The sequence below is a fragment of the Daldinia childiae genome (genome assembly GCF_008694065.1).
Source record: "Daldinia childiae strain JS-1345 chromosome Unknown Scaffold18, whole genome shotgun sequence".
Lineage (NCBI taxonomy): Eukaryota > Fungi > Ascomycota > Sordariomycetes > Xylariales > Hypoxylaceae > Daldinia > Daldinia childiae.
In genome coordinates this window covers 109,230-132,169 of record NW_022984659.1, presented here as the reverse complement: position 1 = coordinate 132,169, position 22,940 = coordinate 109,230, and the positions used below count along the sequence as shown (strand labels likewise).

Genomic DNA, 22,940 nt, shown 5'->3' with positions numbered 1-22,940 from the left:
GACAAAGGTTCAGCTCCAGCGTTGTAAACCTTCCCCATCTGTCCTTCGTCCGCCCCCATTGGCCTTATGCATCCTTGTCGCGTTTCAGTACTCGTATCGGAAAGCTTTGCTGTTATTGGGGTTAAGAATATATAGAAATATCTAGCGAGGAGTAATTCCAATCTCCTGGTATTCCGTACTTCTTAATCATATAGGGTAGTTAGTAATAGTATTTACTAACTATATAGTCTGCTGGTATAATATCGCATGTGGTTCCTGAATTAGACCATCATACCATGCGTATACACAACTCCACTGACCCTCCCCCCTTTTTATCCACAACAGTGGCTGTTCAACAACAACCAAATACTCACACCATTCTCACGTAGATAAAGCACATATTTAATTATCTCTACCTGCAACATTCTCTTAATAAAACCCAAACAATTTTGTGTGGTGTGGCATTGCTAACTGACGTGAAAAATATGCTGACGCCATCGTCGAACTCGCGAATCCAGAGAAGAAAGGTCTTGGGAATTATTGGGAAAAAAAAAAAACCTAACCCTTCTGGCGTCAGCGGAACTTCCCGGTCAGCAGACGCCCTTTAGCGTAGTGGCCTAACGCGTCCCACCTGGGGAGATAAATGCCGTATTTTAAAGAAGAAAAAAAAAATAAGCCCTACGCGTAGCGTCTTTATGCATCTCACCATTATTGCCAAGGTCTTTATATTTGATGACAAACTATCTCATATAATATTTATATATATATTATTACATGATCTATCATTGAGTACCTAGTCTAGGACTTGAGCTCCGCATAACATCCTTCCTCTTGGTAGCGTGGCCATGCTATGGGAGAGCCTCATTTAAGGCAGAGTGGATCAAGTCGCGTCAAAGCACAGAGAATGAACCTTGGTAGCTAACTGTTACTAGCCTTTACAATGTAGATTTGCTACTCAATACTTAATATCAATCGAATCCCTTGTATCAGTCCGACTTCTCGCAGAAATGTCTTCTCATGATTCGTTAAATCACGCCAGGTATAAGCCGCGAGGCTCTCGGCCCAGCAGCTTTTGTCCATCCGCAATGCCCCTTTAAATCCCATGGATATTTCCCGTAAAGCAACTGCGATTGAACAAACATATATTTCAACTCCTCCGCACATTTCATAGTAAAAGGAAGCGCTCTAAGAAAGACAGGGAAAAAGCAATCTGAGAGCAAGGTCGTATGTGAAATCGAATACAGCCCAAGCCTCCGAGGGTATCTTTGCTTCCGCTTTTAGTCCATCGTAGCTCTTGCCACGTACCTTTCAGGACGAATAACAAATAAGAAAAACGGAGTGTCGCGAGACTGAAACCCATGTTCGAGTACATGTAAGCCTCACCTCATGTCTGGGGAGGCATACAGCCTCCATCCAGGAGATACGAACAGAATAGACGAGATAGAAATATTATCCGAGTCGTAAGACCTTTTAAACATATGTCGCGTCGCGTATCATCTTCAGCTGTGGCGTTGTTAAGGAGGGCGAATTGCCACCTATCTTTCGTCTTGAACAAATGGTGACCAACGTCATCCAGCTAGACAGGATACATTTAGTATCCTTGACCATCCATAGGGCCATTGAATGAAGGTGGATCCATAGCCATAAACTCAAGTAAATCGACACCTCCTACGTTAACTCCCTGATCTGTCATTGTCACGTTGGTATTCTCTCCCATGTTCTGGAATAGGCCTGGACCTGGCGGGAGGTACCACATTTGGTCGTCAGCGGCCCAGTCGGTACCTGGTTCAAAGATGTTATCGCCCATGTTAGACTGTTCTAGAGCATTACCGCTATGTGCTGGCGTGGTAGGTCCAAACACGGAGGCTGACCCGGCTGGGTAGGGAAAGTTGCCGGTGGTCAAATCGAAAGGCGTGGCTGACACGTTGCCTGAAGGGGTAGATGATCGTTCTACGATATTGGTTAGTCCTGTCCCCCAGGGTCTACAGCAATATTGTTTATATATAATAAACTTACCAGGAACATTGAGCCCCTCTCTGTATTTAGTGTGGTTCATGTACCCATTCTCGATGCCATTAGCCTGCAAATTTCCGTTCGTAGCTATGGCTCTGCTCACCTCGCCATTTTGACGAGGGCTCTTGCCTTCGCCAGAACCTGTCGCCGGTGCGTACTTGAAGCGGTCTCGGAGTCGTGTTGTTAGAGACTCGAGAAGATCACCGAACCTAGTGCCTAGATGAATATCATCGACGACACAGTTTCGTAATGCATCAACCGTACGATCTAAGAGACTAATGCTCACTTCCACATCAGACTTAGGAGCACCTAGGGCGAAGGTCTTGAGCAAGAACATAGCTCCGCTGATGATGCGGAAGTAAGTTCTCACAGGGGCGTGCTTAAGGTAACCTTCTTTCAACAAACCTTCGACCACAGTCCGTAAAAGATTTCTGCACCCGTCCACTACTTCCTTGACGTATTCTTGATCTTCGTGACCGAAGCCACCCAGGTGACCAAGAGGGAGGTTACCCAGATAGTTTTGCGTTTGGGGTGACAGCTGTGGATTCCCTGCGGCGGCATTGTTCCCATGCACAGTGTTGCTAGATACTCCAGCATTGGTTGTACAACGTTCAACAACTGCTTGCAAGGCCAAGGAGTTGACATATATCCGTACATATTCGTATTCAATTGTCAGTATGTGCCGGATATTCTCAGGCATGTCGAAGCGCTGAAACTCTCTCCACCAATTCCTAAGGATCGGCTGGAATTCCTTGAGCGCTTTTGTGTAATTTCCACTCTGTATGATCTCCGTAGTGTGTTTTCGTGATCGAAATAGCCTTTCGTTGCCCAGTTGCATGGCATCGCTCACGCCAACCCAGCAGTGTATAATCTGGTCATCCAGTTCGACGTTGGGCACATAACTAAAGCTATTAGATATAACTGATTGATTTGTCCCCGGCGTGTTTCCCTCGTTTGATATCAGACGTCTTCCGGACAGGGCAGGATCAGTTTTTCGGATGCTGTCAGGAACCATGTTCGTCCAGCCGAGGCGGCCAGCTAGCTGCGTCAAGTAGACTAGTAACAACCGCTTGATCCGCGTCGCGCGGAGACGATACGCTTCATCCTCGTACTCGGGTCGCGTGATGGCATTGGTCTCAAGTAGCTCATCGATATCATCGAACACCCCTAATTCATAGGCGAGTCCTAAAGCATTGCTGAGTAGCATCCAACACATGCGGTCGCTCCTCCACGCAGGCTCAAGCCAGCTTTCAATTCTACGACCTCCGACGTTACCGCCAGGACGTTGATCCCCTTCGTCATCATCGAGCTGGGGTCCGCCGCGAAAGGGAAGCATCAACTCGTCAATTGCCTCGTCTGGAGGGAAGTGAAGCGCGCGCGGATGCCACTCAGTCAATATCATTAACGACTCGATTGTCCCTAATGTACGGAGACTACCTTTCCTCAAACCTCGCCACGGCGCGGTGCTAGAGGTCTGGGACTCATCAGCACCGGACCCGCAGAAGCCACCGCCAAAAGCTTCTTGTCCCCAAAGACACCTTTCAATCATTCTTCGAAGATATCTCCATAGCTCCTCATGAATTGCGTGCGATCTACAATGTCCACCCGTGGAGCGAATACGGTAGTATCTCGATGCGATCGTCAGTAGCGTGACGGTGAGTATAGGTTCTTCGGTCAGTAAGGTGATATGAGAAGCCGGACTTCGGAAGGTTGGTGGCGAGATAGGCGTCATGGGAGATAAGTACTCATAATAACTTAACAATAAGTTAGTAAGGTACGAAAACAGCCGCCATTGTTGACTTACTATACAATATACTTTATGGCCTCCTCTTTCGTGAACCATCCAGCTCTAACAAATCTAAACCTCGACCAAGCTTCAAGGGCTTCTTGATATCCGGCTTCATTTTCAACATTTAACCGACGTTCCATATCAGCTGCTTCATCATTCTTAGTCGATGACTGTAAGAGTGGATCTATGAGGTCTGCGGATTTCGACGTTGCGCGACCAGTCGGGCGACCATTATAACCAGAACTGTGGTCTCGCGGCGTTTTACGGCCAGGAACAGATACGGGCGAGGGCTGGACGACGGAGGCAATGCTTTCGTGACGCCTGTTTAGATCGTGCGGGCTTGTGGCATAATCAGCGATTCGCTCGTTTGGGAGCATGCTAGACGAAGGTGGTATAAAGACGGACCTGTCGGTAGCAGCCTTATACAGCAGGTCGAGGGCATCATGAGGCCCGTAGACTTCCTTTCTCATGACACTCTGGGCTTCGAGATTTTCTAACTGAGCATTTGAATCTTCACCGATGTCCGTATAGCTTCCTCCTCTATCATTCTTCCCCCCATCTTCACGGTCTGCACTGGGTCGCTTTAATGGTTGTGTTCGGCCGGTCGAACCACCGGGAGTCAACGGTACGCTACTATAGGATTTCTTATCGACGAACGGAGGCGTGTCTTCAGCATGGGCTCGCTTTCGAGCGTTACGAACGATATAATCGTCTTCTGGTTCGTCGATATCGTCCTCGTTCTTACGCTTACGTCGCGTAGCGCTGAAGAAACATTCTTTGCTCTCACGGCGGCAACGGACGCACGGGGGGTCGTGGGGGTCGTCTACGCTGCCCAAATCACATCTCACCTTTCTCCTCCGACAAGGGATACACGCTTGGTATACGCGTTTGTGCTGGGGAGTTTGAGACTGCGGCTGAGGCTGGGACTGGGACTGGGACTGGGGTTGCGCGTGCGGGTGCGGGTGAGAATGCGCCGTGTTTGCGGGGAGAGATTGGCGTGATTGTTGAATAGCAGATGACATGTTGGCAGCGGGTACGGCGGCATTCTCATATTGAGACATGGTCTGATCCAGTGGTGGTGTTATCGATCTGGTCTGTTTCGGTTTCGGCTTCGGCTCCAGTTCCAGTTCCAGCTCCAGCGCCAACTTGAGCCCTGATTTCCCGCTCACGCATCAAACACGACGTAGAAAAGACCCGGCGCGCGCCGACTACTGTTCGGCTTACGACGGGATTTCTAGGTCTTATATAAATAAACAAGGGCGCGCAAATTCAATAAGCGCTCCGACTGAGTGGGACAAATCCAGTCTGACAATTGGAAGAGTCTATAATAATTTGGATCCCTACTTTGAATAGATCGGTAGACAAGTGAAATTGGTTTACCTCGGACTTGCGGGGTTGGGAAACCGAGACAGCTAGGATGGGGGAGGATTGTACAGTATGCAAATGAATTAGCATACAGTATGTACAAGGTCTTACGTACATAGAGCAGATAGCTCAAGTATGTATAGACACAATATGAGGTAATGCTTTAGGTAGGTGATAGCTTCTTGGAAATTATCGCCGGTTAGGTCGTAGAAGGGTTGATAGTAGGGTTAGAATCGGTAGTCTAAGCTGTCTTAAGGTACAAGCAACAGGGGAGACGGGCGGAGACAGGGACCACAAATATGGGAAAGATATAAGATAGGCAAAGTCAATTTCAGATTGAGGCTTGAGGCTTGATTCAATCTTCCGTCTCGTCTGGTTCTAGGTCTCCGTCTATCTCGGACTTGACGTTGATAAGCCGCAGCTGTGGGTGGCCTATTTTAGTTTGTAATCGGGGAAGAGAACAATGGAATTAGCGATTGTAAGGGTATTATTGGCTCTACGATTGGAGCGGTTGATAAGTAACCGGAGTCCGGGATTGCACGTTTGCCAATGAATAGATAGAAAATGTAGAATTAGGGTGGGATAACGTAGGATTTGTATGTATGATGTGATGGAGAAATTGAGAGGATTGGGGATATGCACAGGATAACTTTCCTTATTTCCTTCTTTTTTTTTTCCCTCTCTCATGCTGTTTCTCTCTTTTCGCATCTCTCTTTCCATATAATTTCACCGATTACGATATATCAATACGCTAGGCTATGTGCCAAAGGAAGCCACACTACGCTCCCCCCTGGTCAATGGTAAGTCGGCAGGGAAAGCCAAGAGGAAGGAGATCGGTGTCCCCAGACATGTACCTACACTAAAATATGTATATCCTGCTTAAGAATGCAGTTACCCATGTATGTGCATCTCTAGAGTTCATACTAATAATGTACCTAAAGGCCTTCATTACGTAGTGCTATTTAGGCAGGTGAGGCCTTGTGTAATACCTGTACGACCATTAAGCAATGCAGACGTGGACATTACCATAGTATTTAAGATACTTGAATATGTATATACCAATAAGTCGGTGAAGAAGTACTAATAGTAAAGCCTACCTCTAACATGTATGTACCCGCCTATCAAGTAACCGGCCCTACATATATACATGTATGTATACACACCTATGTACATAGAGTACCTACTCTAACCTCATGCAATTGTCACTGAAAGCGGCAACCATTTTCTGTCCAATAGAATTTCGGAGTGTGGCTGGGTTGAAGCAGATTCATTCGGTCACGTTACCATACAGCATGACCCAATTCCAGGAATCCTTCACCTTAGTTTCCTTCCCTAGTTCACCTTGGAAAATGAGGCCCCCAAAGGACATTAAACCACTCTAGGTCTTCTCCGCAAAGCCCCACTAAACAAGAAGTATCCGTAGCGGGTGATCGCTCAGCCTCAAATTTTATGATGTCTGTGATGTCATTCTCAGCTCGACAGCCCTTAAAAGCCTACGACGCTCCCAACGCCGCAATCTAGGTATACCTTAAGTACATATTTCCATATCTAATAATTTGTCTTGATCATCTAGCCAATCGGTCTCTCTCCGACCTTAATAGCCAAATACGGTATTAAAACTACAAGCTACACAATCACATGTCCTTCGAGGCACTGGCATCTTATACATACCTACCTAGATACATATATAGATAGATATGCGGTGGAGTCGCAAACAGCGATTCAAATTCGAATCGGAATCGCATCTACATTATGTACATATCTGTATGTTACGTAGTTTTACCCATGTAACTTACCCACGTTGCGGATGGAGTATATCAAGGCACATCAATACATATTCACATCGGTATTCCGTAAGCGCGAATAGTACTATACAAATATGTGTACCGCGGGCGTAAGGGCGTAAGGGCGTAAAGGCGTAAAGGCGTAAAATCTTTAAAAATAACCCTTTTGAATTATCGGGAGACTATTTAATTGCAGGGTATCTACCGCGATGGATGAAGCGTTGAAACGCAACCATACGCCAAGGTCAACCATTGCCACCTGCCAACCAATGCCACTATTCACTTGGGCAACCTAATAAGGTGCCATACCTAACTCGTAACGCCAATGCCAATGCAAATGCAACCCAGTGTTCATGTGAAGATGACGAACAAGATAAACACGAGAGTCCAGTAGAAGATGACGGCGTAAGACCAATAAACCATTCCAAACCAGACGGGGTACAACCCGAGAAGAACTTGCGACGAAATCTTTAGACAATCTTAATGTCAACCTGTTTTAAGTTAGCAATCTGTGTATGTTTCGTTCCGATATAGTGTGCCCATAGGTGCCTACCATGAAATCCCAGATCATCTTGGAGAGGTGATCGGGCAAAGTGTACAGGTCCACGGTGAATTCGCCAGCCTCCATGTCGTTCTTGGTGTACGTCTCGTCGCTCTTGTGGTCATGGATCAACTGAATGACGTGAAGGAGGTCATCCTCGTTGAGCTTACCGAGACCATCGGCCATCTTCTCGTAGTCATAGGCTGCTTTCTTCTTCTTGAAGTCGTTCGCCTTGCGAGCCTTGGTCGCGGCCTTCGAGTCGTCCTCGTTGGGGATGGGACCGGTCTCGCGGAGGACCGAGAGCAGCGCCTGAGAGGGGTTCTTGAAAGTGACCGTCTGGATGACTTCGTACTTCGGGGACTGGAAGTTCAAGTCGTGGTAGACGGTAGTCTTGCCGCCCTTCTCGGTGGTGAAGAGATCAATCGACATCTCGAATTCGCCCCATCCTTCGTTCTTGCAGGTGAAGGGAGGATCAGTGAAGGCTATCGTCCGGTCAGTCTTGAAACCTCGAGGCTGATACACGCGCGCGGGGTTCGGAGTCGCTTACTCTGATGAGTCTTGTCCTCGAAGGAGGGGTGAAGGTTGTAAGTAACCTTGGTGAAGCAACTGGCAGGATGCTCGTTACCAGCCTGGTCGAGGACGTAGACCTTGACGCTCCATTCCTTCATGGGAAACTCGGGCATAGGCGAGGGCTTCGGACTAGATGCGCATAGCGCGTTAGTAGCTATAGATACAAGAGAAGCTTCTAACTGGGGCGCATTAGCCATGGAGTAACTTACATGTTGTGCTGCTCGGTAACGAGCTTGATTGATCGCTATAGGTTCGTCAGCGCGTTAGTACATGCTTCACTTCTTTAGGAAACGCGTATGGTATCCTATCGTATCCTAAAAAAAGCCAGGAAAATGTCCCCCAAAAGAACCATGATCCTTGACCATAAAAAGAACAAATATTAAAGCTCAAAAGAAACATACCTCGACGTGCATCTTGCAAGACTTGGAATACTAAGCGATCGTGGGGTGAGTTTTGGACTACAAATGAATTCAAATGATGATGGTGGAGTAGAAATCGCGTACCTGCACCAGAACAATAGTTGTAGCCTTCTTTTTCTTGGCCTTTCTGATGGCACGTGCGTTAGCGCGCTTGTTTTTACAGCCTTTACGCGCCATTAGGTATTGGGCTAGTTTTGGAAGAAGATTGTGGCGGTGTTGACTATTGATGTGGCGTCGGAGTAATTATTGTTCCGATATATTTGTGCACGGACTGGAAAAGGTTTGAATTACCTAAGATAAGGGAGACATGAACAAATTATGGGGCTTTTATGTACTTAGGTATAAATGCACTTACCACTTGCTACCTAGGTACCTACATAATGAAGCACCTATTCGTGCAAAAGCTACCACTTAAGTACCTGTGTACCTGTGAATAAAACCATTGATGTACGTATTGCATGCAGTGAAGTTGATACCAATAGTTGTGCTTGCCTCGGTTTAGGTGTGCAACCTTAAGTTAAAAGAAACATGTATTTCTAAGTCTATACAAATCCTTTTAAACCCCTTAAAACCGAGGATAGAGCCTAGATGCTAATACATTTCATAGATATATAAATATCTAACTTTATTTCATTTTATAATTAACGTGATTCACAAGTTAAAAGCTTATATAAGTTAAAAACTTACAATTTTATACTTATTTAATTAAATCATTTATTATATAATAATAACGTTTAAAATTAATTAAAAATTAATTTAATTTTTATAATTAAAGATTTCTAATTTAACTTAATAAATTTACGCGTTATAACTTATATTATTATAAATATTATAATATTATTAACTTTATTATTACCTTTTTATAAAATTACTTTTAATAATTATAATATTATTTTTAACGTTAATATTATTTTTTTAAATTAATAACGTGTTTTTTTTTTTTTAAATAAAAGATTTTTCTTTTTATAATTATTTATTTTTTATTTATTAACATTTAAAAAATACGTAATTTATTTTTTAAAAATTTAAAACCTTTTTTTTTAATATAACTATTTTATATAATAATTTATACATAATTTTACTTAATTTATTAATAATTTTTAAAATTTTAATTAATAAATTAAATTAATAAGTAAAAATTTTATTATATATAAAAATAAACTATAATATAATTTCGTTAATATTTTTTAATATTTTAAATATTTAAAATAAGTTAAATAACTTAAGATTTAAGATAAAAAAACGCGTAATTTTAACAATATTAAACTATAAAATAACTTAATTAAAGTTTAAAAAAATTAACTTAATAGTTTTAAAATTAGTTTATATATTTTTTTTAATAAAAGCAATATCGTAAACTTACCGAAAAATTAGGAAAAAATTTTCTTTTTTAATATAAATTAAACCTTATTATATTAGATTTTTAATAATTATTTTATATATATATTTTAAAATTAAAAAAACGTTTATATTTAAAAGTTAAAACTTATAAAATAAATAGGTAAATATATAAAAAGATATAATATTATTATTATAATAATATTTATAAAATTTTATTAATATATAATTTTTATAACTATTTAATATTAAAAGGCATTTAACGTTTTTTATACGTTTTTTTATATATTTATTAAAATACGCCAATTATTTTAAGTTAATTTTATTTATAATCTAACCATTTTTAAATAATTTAATAATTTAATCAAATAAAAATCCGCTATTATAATATTATAAAACAAAATATATTTTACCTATTATAATAATAAAAAACGGTATAATTTAATTTTATAAATTAATCGATTAAATAATTATAAACTATTTTTTATTCCCAAATATAACCTAATAAAATTTTTAATATTAATTTAAATTTATAATAACTATTTTTATAATAATTATATCTATTATAAACCTAATTTTATTAAAATTATATATATTTTTAAATAAAATACCCTCTTTTTTTATTATATTAATAATTAATTTATACCATATGTAATAAACGTTAAAATTTTTACAAAAAACTTTTTAATAATTAATTTAATAATTTAAATATATTTTAAACTTAAATTACTAATATATAAAATTTATAGTCCAATTTTTTCCAATAGATTTTTTATTACGTTTTTACAATAATATATTAACTATTTTTTTAACGTAAAAAAACTTAAAAAAAAAAGTTTAAACATTTAACTTAAAAATATATTAAATAATAATATCTTTTTTATATTAAATTAATTTTTATTATGGTTCTATTATATTTACGCATTATTAACAGTTATATATCTTATCGTATAACGTTTTATATAAAATATTATAAATACATATAACGCGTTTTATATTAAGATTTTTATTACATTTTATAACGCCAAAAACTAGGTTTATCTTAGTTTTTTTAAATAGTTAAAATATTATAAATTAATTAAATAATTAATTATTAAAATTAAAAAATAATAGTTTAAATATTTTTAAGCCTTTAATTTGTATGGGCCTCTGACTTATAGATTACGTTATTATTTCTATAGTATCTAAGTTAGTAGAATTTAACACTTTAGAAATTGGATAGAGAAGCTACACAGGTAGGTAATAAATCCTCATCTCATCCATCAATACCCAAGCATCATTCACAACCTCCGGCGAGTCACTATAATATACACACAGCAAAGCTTCACAGAAGACCAAGCACACGCACGTACTAAAACTTTGTAGTAGTAACATGCTTAGAATAGAGCTATTAGAAAGTCTCTCGTCATGATAATTGACAGTCCCAATATCCACTGCGCTAGCTAAGGTAGGTAGGTAGACACCACCAATAGCGAATCAGAAGCCCCTGCTTCGTGTCCAGCTCTAAGTGCCCAGTGTTTCCTTGAGAGAATGAGCCTGGCTCGCGTGCGGCGTCGAAACAGACTCGATAAACACCCGCTTCGTAGCAATAGAGGAATAGCAATGCGCGCTTGTGCCAGAGTAAATATCCGTACATGACCCCATCCATTTTTTGCTACTTGTAACAGTTTTTGAATTATGGCTTTCATATATTAGGGACGCATTGCCCCGTTAACTTGTCTTGGAATCATATGATCCCACCAGGAGGATTATATTGAACTCCTGTCAAGTCCCCCGTATTCAGACCAGCGCTCCCAGGTGTTTCGGCGTCCGCTTGTGCAGTATTGGTTTTCCGTAACATGAACATGGGTTTCTTCCCTTCCTTGTCCAATTGCTTAAAAAGGATCAATGGCTTCTCGTGCAGACCCAGGCAACGTTCTTGGTCACCATACACAATATACAGCGCGTATTGGTCCCATGGCGCGTTGATCTGATATTTCTTTAAAGCAGCTGGGAGGACCTTATAGCAAGGGTCGTCCATACTGACCCTAAACGACTTAAAGATCTCCACTGAAGAATTCGAGCCTGGAGTCTCGGGTACTGGTGTCTGCCCTCGCCGCGGCGCGATGGGCTGCTTGGAATTATGGCCGTATTCACTTTCCGAGAAAGTGGTACGGTTAGATGGCGTTTGCCGGTCGTCAGAGCGGTATGACCGGGAACCGAGGGTGGCGCTGCCTAGATTTGGAGGTGAGGTGGGCGAGGGTATATTCGGAGAATACCCGGGCGACGTAGCCTGGCCGGAACCATTCATCGCAGTCAGAAGTGATGATGACATAACGGCCCTCTCGGCAGCACCCGCAGGGTCTAGAGTTTGTTCTACAGAGGGCCGCTCGTGAGTGGTCTGTAAGTGAGTAGGGGATATGCTCTTGGGATTCGTACCAAGAACAATCTTCTTAGTAGAATATTGACGTTTAATGCCACTGGTCGATTGATTCGACGCAGAGGTGGGAGCGGGAGGGGAAACCGTAGAAGCCTCGTAGCCGTAGCCCCCTTGGTTGTTTGATACGTGTGGTAGAGGCTGCTGCGCGTCTTTAGCAAGGCGCAAGGCTGGCAGCATATCTTCGCGTAGCCGTCTAAAGTCCTCGGTCATCCGTCGCAAGTCCTGCTCCAAGAAGCTCATCCTTTCATCTCGAAGTCGTAGCTGCTCGACTAGGTTTTTGATGTCTTTAAGGGTTGCGGTGGCGTATTGGGCTTCGGCATCGGCAGCTATATGCGAGGTTAGTAGGTTAATTAACGGCAATATGAAATACGCAAAGTGCGCAGGGAGGACGGGGACCAAGAGGAATGCAACGTACAGAGTGGTACATAATGGTCGCTCTCTATAGGAACATCCTGTGCCTTTTTTACATCGTATACGCTCTTAAGTATTGTTAAGCGGTGGCCAACACTAGCCACTCCCATAGCTTTGAGGTCATCGTGTAGCAGCGCCACCAAGGCCTCGCCCACAATCTCATTTTCTAGACTTGATGTTAGAACAGCGAATTTGACAAAGAGGGCTGTAACAACGTTTCTTGACGGTAAGCGAAGCGGGAAGACATACCAAGAAATCGATCTGAATATTGCTGTAATCCTATACTAGCAATGAAATCGGCACACTCGTCTGCGTCCCATTCGGATATTATGGTTTCGGGCAACCTGTCGGCACTACTGGGTTGTCCATAGGTAGTAGGCGTGTGTTCGGTAGAGGATCGACCATCGGAGTCGGTCGGGGAGATCTCAGAATCGGTGGCGAGGACGGGTGAACTAGTATGGACGCTCCTCTCGTACTCATCGTCGGCGTCGGATTCCGCATAGGCGGTGCCCGAGTCGAAGTTCATCGTCGGCGCTTGCTAAAGCAAAGCAAAGCAAGGCAAAATAGCAAGAATCAATTTGAGACTGTGGCGTTATTTAGGTTATAATCGTATCCCACGTTTCCACGTTTCAAAAACTCTCTTTGCTTCTTTCTTGTAACTCCCAGGCCCCTCCCTCCTTTTCTTTTCCACTCTCTTTCTCTGTCGAACAGGGTCTAAAAGGGTTCAAAGACGAGAATTATAAACCCGCGCGCCTAATCGACAAGGAACTACCAAAGACTTTGTTCCTAGTAGCACCCCGGGAAGAGTCCACCTTAATACAATACAACGATGTGTCGAAACAGCTGTCGGAAACAGGAGGTATGGGGGGGAATTGTTTACTACGGACGGAAAACCCTTGCAGTGCTACTGTATAAGTCGGAGACAGTGTTGATTTTGGAGGATAAGTCGGAGAGGAGAGAGATTGGAGTTTACGGGTTGCGAGCTGCGAGTTGCGAGTTGCGGTTATTTGCAATGCGGACTTGGAGACTTTGGAGTTTGCTAATAGCGAATTGATTCGAGGTTGTAAAAAGCCCAGCGCTTTGCCTTAGTCCCGCTCGCAATTCCTTAAGTTCTTGTTCCTGGTAGTCCCTCCATCCCCGTCCCTCCTTCCCTGTGCCCTGTGTAGTGTGTACATTAGGTATGTATTCACCTACATGCATTACATGTACCTATGTACACTATGGAAGTACATAATGTACCCAATTTAGTACTGTAGTACATGATGAATGTACCTGTGCTGCCGTACCGCTCAAAAGATGCACCGCATAAATAAAGGGGGTACACAGCCCCTATGGTCACTGTACATAAAGTGCCCGGTATTTCTAATAGTCGGATGGTGTACCTGAGCAGGCTTAGTTGGGTACTTATAGCCGCTGCTTGGCGCCCTTTTCGCTCTTACCCTGTCCTCCTCTAAGCATTCCACAGTCCACCTATCTGCACCTTTTAACCCGTTTTCTGCTAGTCTCCGCAGGTTAGATGGGTCCCCTTTTTTTTCTCAACCACCAATTCGAGACAATTGTACTAAGTATAGGTCTGTGTACTCAAGTACCTATATCGTTGGCGTCTACACTACCTAAGGTACCTACATGTATGGAGTAATAGAGTATAGATGTACACACATATAGAAATATCTTTTAGTTATAAAATACTTTAACTATAAAATACTTCATAATAAATTATAAACGCATGGATACAGTTATATTAATATTAAATTTTAATTTTTCTTGATTATTTCTCTTGATTTCGTACTAAAAAGCGAACTATCAAATCAGCAAAAGAAAACAAAAAGAACATCCTTGTCTCTATGTACAAAATGCTGATTTTGCGGAAATATCCGCTTAACAAGCTTAAGCTACGATAGCTTTTGGACCAAAATATTAACGACGACGGTTAGATTTCATCGCAAATCATTGGGTATCGCAACGTCCAAGTACATAAGCCTAGAGTTACATTCGCTTCAACCGAGTCGGCGGCACGCAACCTTTCATGATCTATCATCTTTAATCTTCTAGGTTATACCATGTTATACCATGTTTAAATGCTCATATCGCCTATGTACATACAAGAATCTTCCGGTCTACTCTGATCTACTCTAATCTACGGATCTCGGCACTTCTTATGTAGTTATGACTATCCATATGACATCAATAAATTTCATCCTTAACTCGGCTGACCTATTGTTCATATTTTTTTAAGAATAGTTGCTTATGTTGGAAAAACTTTTTTAATAATTTAGGAATTTAGGTACTTTGGTGAAGAGGAAGTTGAATTTAGACATGCTGATCCAATGCAAGCCCTTTGCTGTCAGCCGCAACACCTTACCCATACTTACCCATACTCAACAAGAAACTGACTGCTTCATTAGTGCTAGTCTTTAAATGATGGCGCGGGGAATCCATCATATTACCGCTTTAAGATATTTCTCAATAACGTAGGCATATCTGGATTTTCAACTTATAGAATCAGCCCAAATCTAAGGGAATAGCAACTCCTTCAAGATGCTAATTATATATACATTTTTTTATATCCTACACTTTCATGACACTATTTCCAACTCACACTTTACCCAAAACATTCAAAAATCCTAGCTAAGCATTATACCAAGTCTCTTTCCTAATAGGGATATACACTCGATGATATCTCGAGAGATTCCTTACACCTACATAAACTAATGTTAAAGACACTAAGCACTGGGTGATAAGCATTCACCACATAAGTCATAATTCATATAATTAAGCAAATAGTAACGAATGAATTCGTATTCCTATCGAATACTATTAATGCCCTGAGTCCACAAGGGACGAGGCTAAGAGCCATCGTCGACCTAAGGTCAACTGACGACCAAGGGTGGCAATACAATAAGTACAGCGTCAGGGTATCTTTGTCTTCCGATGCCTGCGGCAAAAAGGAGTTGTTCCGCCTCGCTCGCCATTTTGACATACCAGCCGGTGTGAAGTGAACCAAGGTTTATCTGTAAAGCGAGTGCGGGCCCAACCTCCAAATCCACAACCAATTATCGGCCCGGGGCCGTCTATTAACTCCAAGGCGCCCTAGTTCGAGATATCGTGTTCCCATACCGTGACAAAACTCCTTAATGTAAGTTATTCACATTCGTAACATACAGGATGCCTAATTATTCTATCTTAATCTCACTTTAGCGTCTTCCGAACCATGGGCGATAATCTCCTCAAGGGACCATCGAGGCGGCTCGATAACGCCCTGAGGTCCATTAGCATTATGCCGTATCTTCTCATTCTCTGAGGCAACGTCTTCTGGTAGAGACTTGAGACCTCCAGCAATTCCTGTTGAAAACTTGAGCTGTAGGATATCTCCGACCTCGTCACAAGCAGCCAAAAGTCGGTCCATATCGTCCTTGTTGTGTGCAGCCGAGACACAGAATCGCGCACGAGAGCTGATCAGTGGAGTGGCAGGGTACCCAACAACGACAACCGAAATCCTACGCTTAAGCATCTCATGGCTGAAGGCAGAGATCTTAGCAGGGTTATATAAAGTGACAGGGATAATGGGTGAATCATCGTGACCATAGACGATAAGACCTAGGCGCTTGAGACCGAGACGAAGATACCGAGAGTTGAAGGCGATACGCTGTAGGCGTTCCTCGCCCTGGCCGGGAACAAGTTCACCGCTAATGATCTTTAGCGAAGCCAAAATCTGCATCAGGACAGCCGGAGTAGGAGATTCTCCTAGCATGGTAGCGGAGTTAGAACTCTTCAGCTTCTCAATAATGTGCTTCTCGGCCGCTACATAACCTCCATTGGCACCAAAAGACTTTGTCAGAGTTCCCATCAGAATATCCACTCTACTTGGGTCGATGCCAAAATAATCGCAGACACCACGTCCCTTGGGACCAAGGGCTCCGATGCTGTGGGCTTCGTCGACGTAGAGAGCAAACTTGTAGATGTCTTTAAGGTTGAGAATACCGGGTAGATCGCACATGGTACCTTCCATAGAGTAAAGTCCCTCAACGGCAACGAGAATCTTCTTCCAAGGACGGTGGGTTCGAGGCTGACCTTGGGCGATGGCTTCTCGTAGTTTCCTCTCAAGGTCTAGCATATCATTGTGCTTGAAAGAACGAATGACAGCACCAGAAAGACGAGCACCGAGTCGGATTGAGGCATGGTTCAGCTCATCGGAGATGATCAGGCAACCTTTAGAAACAAGAGCTGGGAAAGAGCTGGCATTTGTGACGAAACCCATAGAGAAAACCATGGCAGCTGGTTTGCCAACAAATGTCGCAATTTCCTTCTCAACCTCACAGACAAGTTCAGAAGTACCCGAATCAGCACGAGGACTGCAGAAGCTGAGACCATACCTCTTCACACACTCCTCGACAGCATTAGCGCAAGGACCTTCAGACTGTGCAAACCCAAGGTAGTTGTACGAGCTCATGTTCAGAGTCTCTGTCGCACCACCGGTGTACCTGTAAGTCTCATTGAAGTCATCCGAGACACGGTTCAGAACATTAATATATCGACCCGGTACGCCAGTAATAGTCCTTGCGAAGCAATCGTCTATACGCATCTTCAACCGTCTAGTGTAGAAGCTATCAAAATCGTCATTCAAAGGTGCATAGCCATTGGCTATGCGGAGAGTCTTGTAGGTTTGTTTCTTGCTGAACCGCTTGCCAAAAAAGTCCCTAATGTGACCAAGAGCGAGGAGAAGGAGATAGCTGATATAAGTTGTCAAGACATAATAATATGGCGGCTCGTCGATGATGGGTGCTTCCAGAGGTTCTCCGTGATGTTTGCTGACGTATCGGTCAGTCGGGTCAACCAATGGCCCAAACTGAGCGTCGAAACGTTTCTGGCGCGATATTTCGGTAGAGGAAGGGGGTTGGAACAAGGTAGTCGGCGGCTCATCTTGATTAAGCTCGCCAGCAGTAGCCGTAGAAAGGGAAATGCTGGGCAGGGATAAACCCGGAGCCGTAATAGAAGGGTTAGAGCCGTTCTGCATGGCCATCAGGGCTTGCTGGGCAGACGGCTGTTGACTGGTCTTGGGGGACGAGGAAAAGAGTTGACTAAGGCGATTCCCTCTGGACTGTGAGGGTCTTCTCTCGCCAGCCTTCTCTGTATGCGGCATACTGTTTGAAGTAAAGGGTATCGAGATACGTCGTGGCATTTCTATAGGTAGTAGGAAATAGTAACGGATATATAATCGGGCGGTTGTGAAGGGACAAATAACGCAAAAGAGCCCCGGAGTATAGGTCTACAATTTGGGAATCTAAACAGTTGTTAGTTAAATATGTTAAGTGCCACCGGAAAGTTAATGTCATTGGGTTGTTGGGTTAGAACCATACGGTAACAGTCAAAGGTTCTTAAAGGGGGATGGATCGTGGTATTCGTTTCCAACAGACTTTGGCGGAAGTTGACCGGAAAGATAGGAAACAATAACACAGCCGCAAAATCTAGGACATGACTACCGATAATTCGATAAACAATTCAAAACGCAAGGTATGCACCAATTGTGCCAATTGTGATAATTGTGGCGAACGAGTTGATAATGGAAAGCTTTGGTGAATTGGGTTTGTACAAGACAATGCCTGTCCGTGCTTGATGATTATGCGCAAATGGATATATATATATAAAATAAATCAACTCACTTTGCCCTTTCCCTGAGTTTCTGTCCTTTGCAACTGGTCCTTCTAAGGGTGGCTGTTGTTTCTGTCTGAAGATTTTACGGATAGGCCGGCCGAGCGAGTTGAAAGCTATTGATTAAAAAACCGTAGAGCTATTAGAACTCGATTAAAGGGGGAATTCAATTGGGCGACGGCTGATATCGTTAAATCAAGGAGTGTAATTGAGGGAAAATATTCCCTCGGTTCGACAGCGACGACAGCTACCCTCAACAACCAAAAACACCTTTCTGAAAAGTTGACAAGGAAGAGAGGTGCACGAGGTGAAAAGGCAAGGAGGAAGAAGATCAAATTTAGGAGGCGCAAGAGCAACTATGTACATTTAGATGGCAGTTTCAAAATGTGGATCTAAATTAGTGTAAATCTGTTAGCTAATACCGTACATATGTAGCTAATACCGTTATTGGCCCATTTTATGTTGATTAATACACTAAATCCATTTGGTACCGTACGAGCAAGAGTTTCACAAAAACTTTACCATGGTATAAGATCGCCACAGGCCTCCCGGGGGCAGGGCTGACAGGCAGACAGCAAGACTTAGGCACTATGGATCGTATTAGTCAGAGTCAGGTCTGACGGTCTGACGGTCTGATTGTCAGACAGAAAGTCCTTCCCGCAATTCCGTAATAAACGTCTTGCCATCCCGCCTTTAACTTACCGGGCAATTCTCGCCTTCTCGCGAGCCATTTAACATTAGTCGGTACCTAACGCTCCCAATTTTTTTTCTGTCCTTCCTTCCGACAGATCCGTTCCCCACAATGCACGTTACAATGCAAGTTCCGCGTCTGCTCCTAGGATTTAACCTAACCAAAGGGAGTTTGCCAAATGACAGCTGCTCAGCTAACATCAATTGCTAGTATAACAAAATAAATGCCTCGGCAAACCCCATTTATCATCGAATTCATGTTCTTGAATCATGTTGGGCACCATCTTCAACTTTTAAGAAGTTCTGAAGAGTCGGTAAGCTTTTTAGTAGTAGAAGCAACTTTATTTTTTCTTTTTTTGCTATTTACTACAAAGTGATCACACGCATTACGATGCAATCGGAATGGTGCCAGTCGCGAAATTACCCCCTAGCCGCATTTTCATTTTGGACCACGCCATTATCAGCTTGGCAGGGCTTCAATTGGGTTTTATGACCATATTACGGAGCAAGCGGAGCAGTCATGATGGCCGGGCTCGGCCGGTACATGAAGGATCCATCCGTCATTACTACACAAAATTGCATTATGCGCGTTACATACAGGGAATTCTTTAAATCAGTGTCTACATATCGCGATCGAGATTAAATCCCTATATCATTTATATACCTAATGTACGCGAAATAAATACGATACAACAAGGCGGGGTTCGCTATGATCGCTATTATGAGACAGACAAGTTAAGAAGTACGTACATTAGGTACACTTTAATATGTAAATAAATATAAAATGATAGAACCTCCAGGGTTAAACCAAACCAACCAAACCAACCAATGCGATTCAAGCAAAGCTGTGCATGCGAAGGTGGCATCCTAAAGGATTAGAAGGTCGCACAGATGATCCCGGTAACGCGCTTAAATTGAACTTTATTCCCGATAAGACATTGAGGATCGAGAGAATAACCAATCACAAGCCGATATACCGCAAGCGTACATGTGCATACCGACACCTCACATACATACGTATTGCAGTATACTAATGTACCATCTCCCGTAGCGCGAACTACAGTATTTTCTCCACTAGTTAGATCAAAGGAGGAAAAGACTTGAAAATGCTTATTCATAACCTAAGCGGTTACAAAAGATCGACATAGGTAGAACTCAACAGTTTCTAACAATACCTAGTACTAGTGGACCTAAGGTACCTAGTCCACCACATTCACCAGCCACAATTATTAGCATCAGACTTTGTACCTAACTTCCAATATGGTTTAACTAACTTAAAAAAATGAAGTATTAGACTTGTGGCTTTCATTTATAAGTTCAAGGCCAAATTACATGTACTTAGGTTAGGTACCTAAGGTATTTATGTAATTGGCATCCTCAGCCAATCGTAAGCTCAACAGACCAACTCCGTGATATCTAAATATTATACCTCTCACAGGTACCTTCATAATTCTTAATTCTTCAAGTCAGCTTTCTACGCGTATTAAGAATACAAGGTTCCGTATATTCACGATGACTGTCGATGCCATATCTAAGCCAGCCGAGTTATGGCGGCACCCAAATCCTACCTCAACCGAAATGTACAAGTTTCTAGAACACGTAAGGGGTAAATATAACGTCGAAATCAAAGACTATCCCACCTTACATAAATGGTCCGTCGAGAATATCTCGGAGTTCTGGGAGGAAGTATGGCACTTCTGTGGCATAAAGGCATCTAGGCCTTACTCATGTGTATGTGTCTTGTCACTATCAAAATCTTTCTTGAACATTTTATAACTATACTCCTAAGTCCCCGAGGGTTAGATAACTTGAGATACGGTACCCCTATCTATCAAATTGGCACAATGCTTAACTTATCACTTGATAGGTTTTACCGGACAATGCATACATGTTCCCCAGGCCGGATTTCTTCTCCGGTGCACTGTTAAACTTCGCAGAGAACCTCCTGTACCCTGAGAAGGCGGATATTGATGAGTCCTCTACTGCAGTCATCACGGTTACTGAAGTCGAAGAACAGCTCGTGTCGACGACATGGGCTGAATTACGAGAAGCAGTACGGCAGTGCTCTAATTCGTTGAGGGCTGCTGGCTTGAAACCCAAGGATGTTGTCGCTGGATTCGTGTCGAACCACCATCAGGCTCTCGTAGCGATGCTATCTACAGCCTCCATCGGAGCCGTGTGGACGGGAATAAGCCCGGATAACGGAGTAAGTGCCGTCCTGGATAGGTTAGTCCAGCTTGAACCCAAGGTCTTGTTCGCGGATAATGGGTCAGTGTACAACGGCAAGCCGTGGTCTGGTACGGACAAGATATCACAAGTAGTCGACGAACTCACGTCCAGGGGTTTAGAACTTGTCATCGTTATAAATAACGTCCAAGACTTCAGCCTAGATTTGGAAGGGCTGGGCTCGAAGGGGGTAATGGCCAGAGAATATGAAAGCTTTTTGAAGAGGTACTCTCCTAAGAATACATTAGCTAATACTGTTAACATTAATACCATCTAGCGGCGGTGATGATCCCCTAAAATTCGAACAACTCCCACCGTCACATCCCCTCTATGTCTTATTTTCTAGTGGTACTACGGGTTTGCCAAAGGCCATAGTCCACTCGGCATTGGGCACGCTGATTCAACATAAGAAAGAGCTATATCTTCATTCCTCGCTGAATTCGGCTTCGAGGTTGCTCTACTATACTACTACATCTGTACGTAGTATCAATTTTTTTTTAATTACCCCTTTTAGACTTGTCTCGGGAGCTGATATTGCCCCTATCGAGTTGAGCAAAAGGCCATTTCTCCTATATATTCCCGGGCCCCTTAAACTCATCACTAGAAATGATTGTTAACTGTTGTTCCTATAGTGGATGATGTGGCATTGGAGCATATCAGCTCTTTCGTGCGGCACGACCCTTATTCTGTACTCCGGATCGCCCTTCAAACCGCATGGCTACCTCTCTCTACCCCAACTCCTCTCCTCTCTACGGGCAACTCATTTTGGTACCTCCGCCGCATACCTTACAGCGCTTGAGACCAACTCGGTTTATCCAATCCAATCCCTCGACCTCTCTTCTCTACAAGCCATCTACTCAACAGCCGCACCCTTACCGCCATCAACTTTCTCTTTCGTATATAAGGCATTTCCTGCCCACGTCAATTTAGCATCCATTACCGGGGGCACTGACATCATTTCTTGCTTCGGTCTCCCGTGCCCGCTGCTTCCAGTCCACGTAGGCGAAATTCAATGCGCGGCGCTTGGCATGGCCATTGACGTAGTAGACTCTATTAGCGGTGCCCCGATGCCCGACGGAAACGGAGAGCTGGTATGCACAAAGCCGTTTCCCTCTCAACCTCTGACATTCTGGGGACCGGGTGGTGATGCCAAGTACCGTGCTAGTTACTTTGAGCGCTTCGATGGCATATGGCATCATGGTGACTTTCTACGGATGAACGCCAAGACAGGCGGTATTGTCATGCTAGGGCGTAGCGATGGCGTCCTCAAGCCTGGCGGTGTAAGATTCGGTAGCGCCGAGATCTACAACTTATTGACAAAATTCTTCGGGGCTGAGATAGAGGATGCGGTGTGTGTTGGTCGGAGGCGAGAGACGGACCGCGACGAAACTGTCTGCTTGTTCGTCGTCATGGCCGAGGGGAATAAGTTTACTCCTGACCTACAAGAGAAGATCAGAGATATAATTCGAAAGGAATTGAGTCCACGGCATATTCCTGCTGTAATCGAGGAATGTAGAGCAGGAGTTCCAAAGACACTGAACGGGAAGAAGTACGCGTTTGTTGCGCTTCATTTGTTTCCATGATACAAGTTTGAATTATAGCTAACATCTTACTAGAATCGAGGTTGCAGTCAAACAAATTCTTTCCGGAATAGACATCAAGACGAATACCAGTGTAGCGAATCCCGAATCTTTGGTTTGGTTCAGAGAATGGGCGGCGACACATAAATGAGACAATATAGAGCACA

General features: G+C 43.1%; 4 protein-coding genes across 5 annotated transcripts; 1 reads left to right on the top strand and 3 right to left on the bottom strand.

Moving 5' to 3' along the window:
* Positions 1–1,570: 1,570 nt before the first annotated feature.
* On the bottom strand, positions 1,571–8,637 carry GL218_09312 (Transcription initiation factor TFIID subunit 14; the record flags this gene model as incomplete). Its single annotated transcript, XM_033586147.1, has 8 exons — positions 1,571–1,947; positions 1,996–3,746; positions 3,797–4,674; positions 7,484–7,953; positions 8,019–8,170; positions 8,251–8,285; positions 8,443–8,472; positions 8,545–8,637. The coding sequence occupies 8 exons, from the start codon at positions 8,635–8,637 to the stop codon at positions 1,571–1,573; spliced, it is 3,786 nt and encodes a 1,261-aa protein (XP_033439748.1).
* Positions 8,638–11,524: 2,887 nt separating this feature from the next.
* Positions 11,525–13,154, bottom strand: GL218_09311 (Protein STE50; the record flags this gene model as incomplete). The annotated part of the gene is made up of 3 exons (XM_033586146.1): positions 11,525–12,543; positions 12,633–12,794; positions 12,878–13,154. The coding sequence occupies 3 exons, from the start codon at positions 13,152–13,154 to the stop codon at positions 11,525–11,527; spliced, it is 1,458 nt and encodes a 485-aa protein (XP_033439749.1).
* Positions 13,155–15,806: 2,652 nt separating this feature from the next.
* On the bottom strand, positions 15,807–17,807 carry GL218_09310 (Serine palmitoyltransferase 2; the record flags this gene model as incomplete). Its single annotated transcript, XM_033586145.1, has 1 exon — positions 15,807–17,807. One exon carries the CDS (start codon positions 17,805–17,807, stop codon positions 15,807–15,809), a length of 2,001 nt encoding a protein of 666 aa, XP_033439750.1.
* Positions 17,808–20,479: 2,672 nt separating this feature from the next.
* GL218_09309 (Acetoacetyl-CoA synthetase) lies at positions 20,480–22,924 on the top strand (the record flags this gene model as incomplete). Of its 2 annotated transcripts, none has more annotated exons than XM_033586144.1 (5): positions 20,480–20,698; positions 20,835–21,418; positions 21,471–21,669; positions 21,826–22,742; positions 22,810–22,924. In XM_033586144.1, 5 exons carry the CDS (start codon positions 20,480–20,482, stop codon positions 22,922–22,924), a joined length of 2,034 nt encoding a protein of 677 aa, XP_033439762.1. The 2 variants fall into 2 exon arrangements, with proteins under 2 accessions (XP_033439762.1, XP_033439761.1); XM_033586143.1 differs by having other exon boundaries at positions 20,546–20,653.
* Positions 22,925–22,940: the final 16 nt, after the last annotated feature.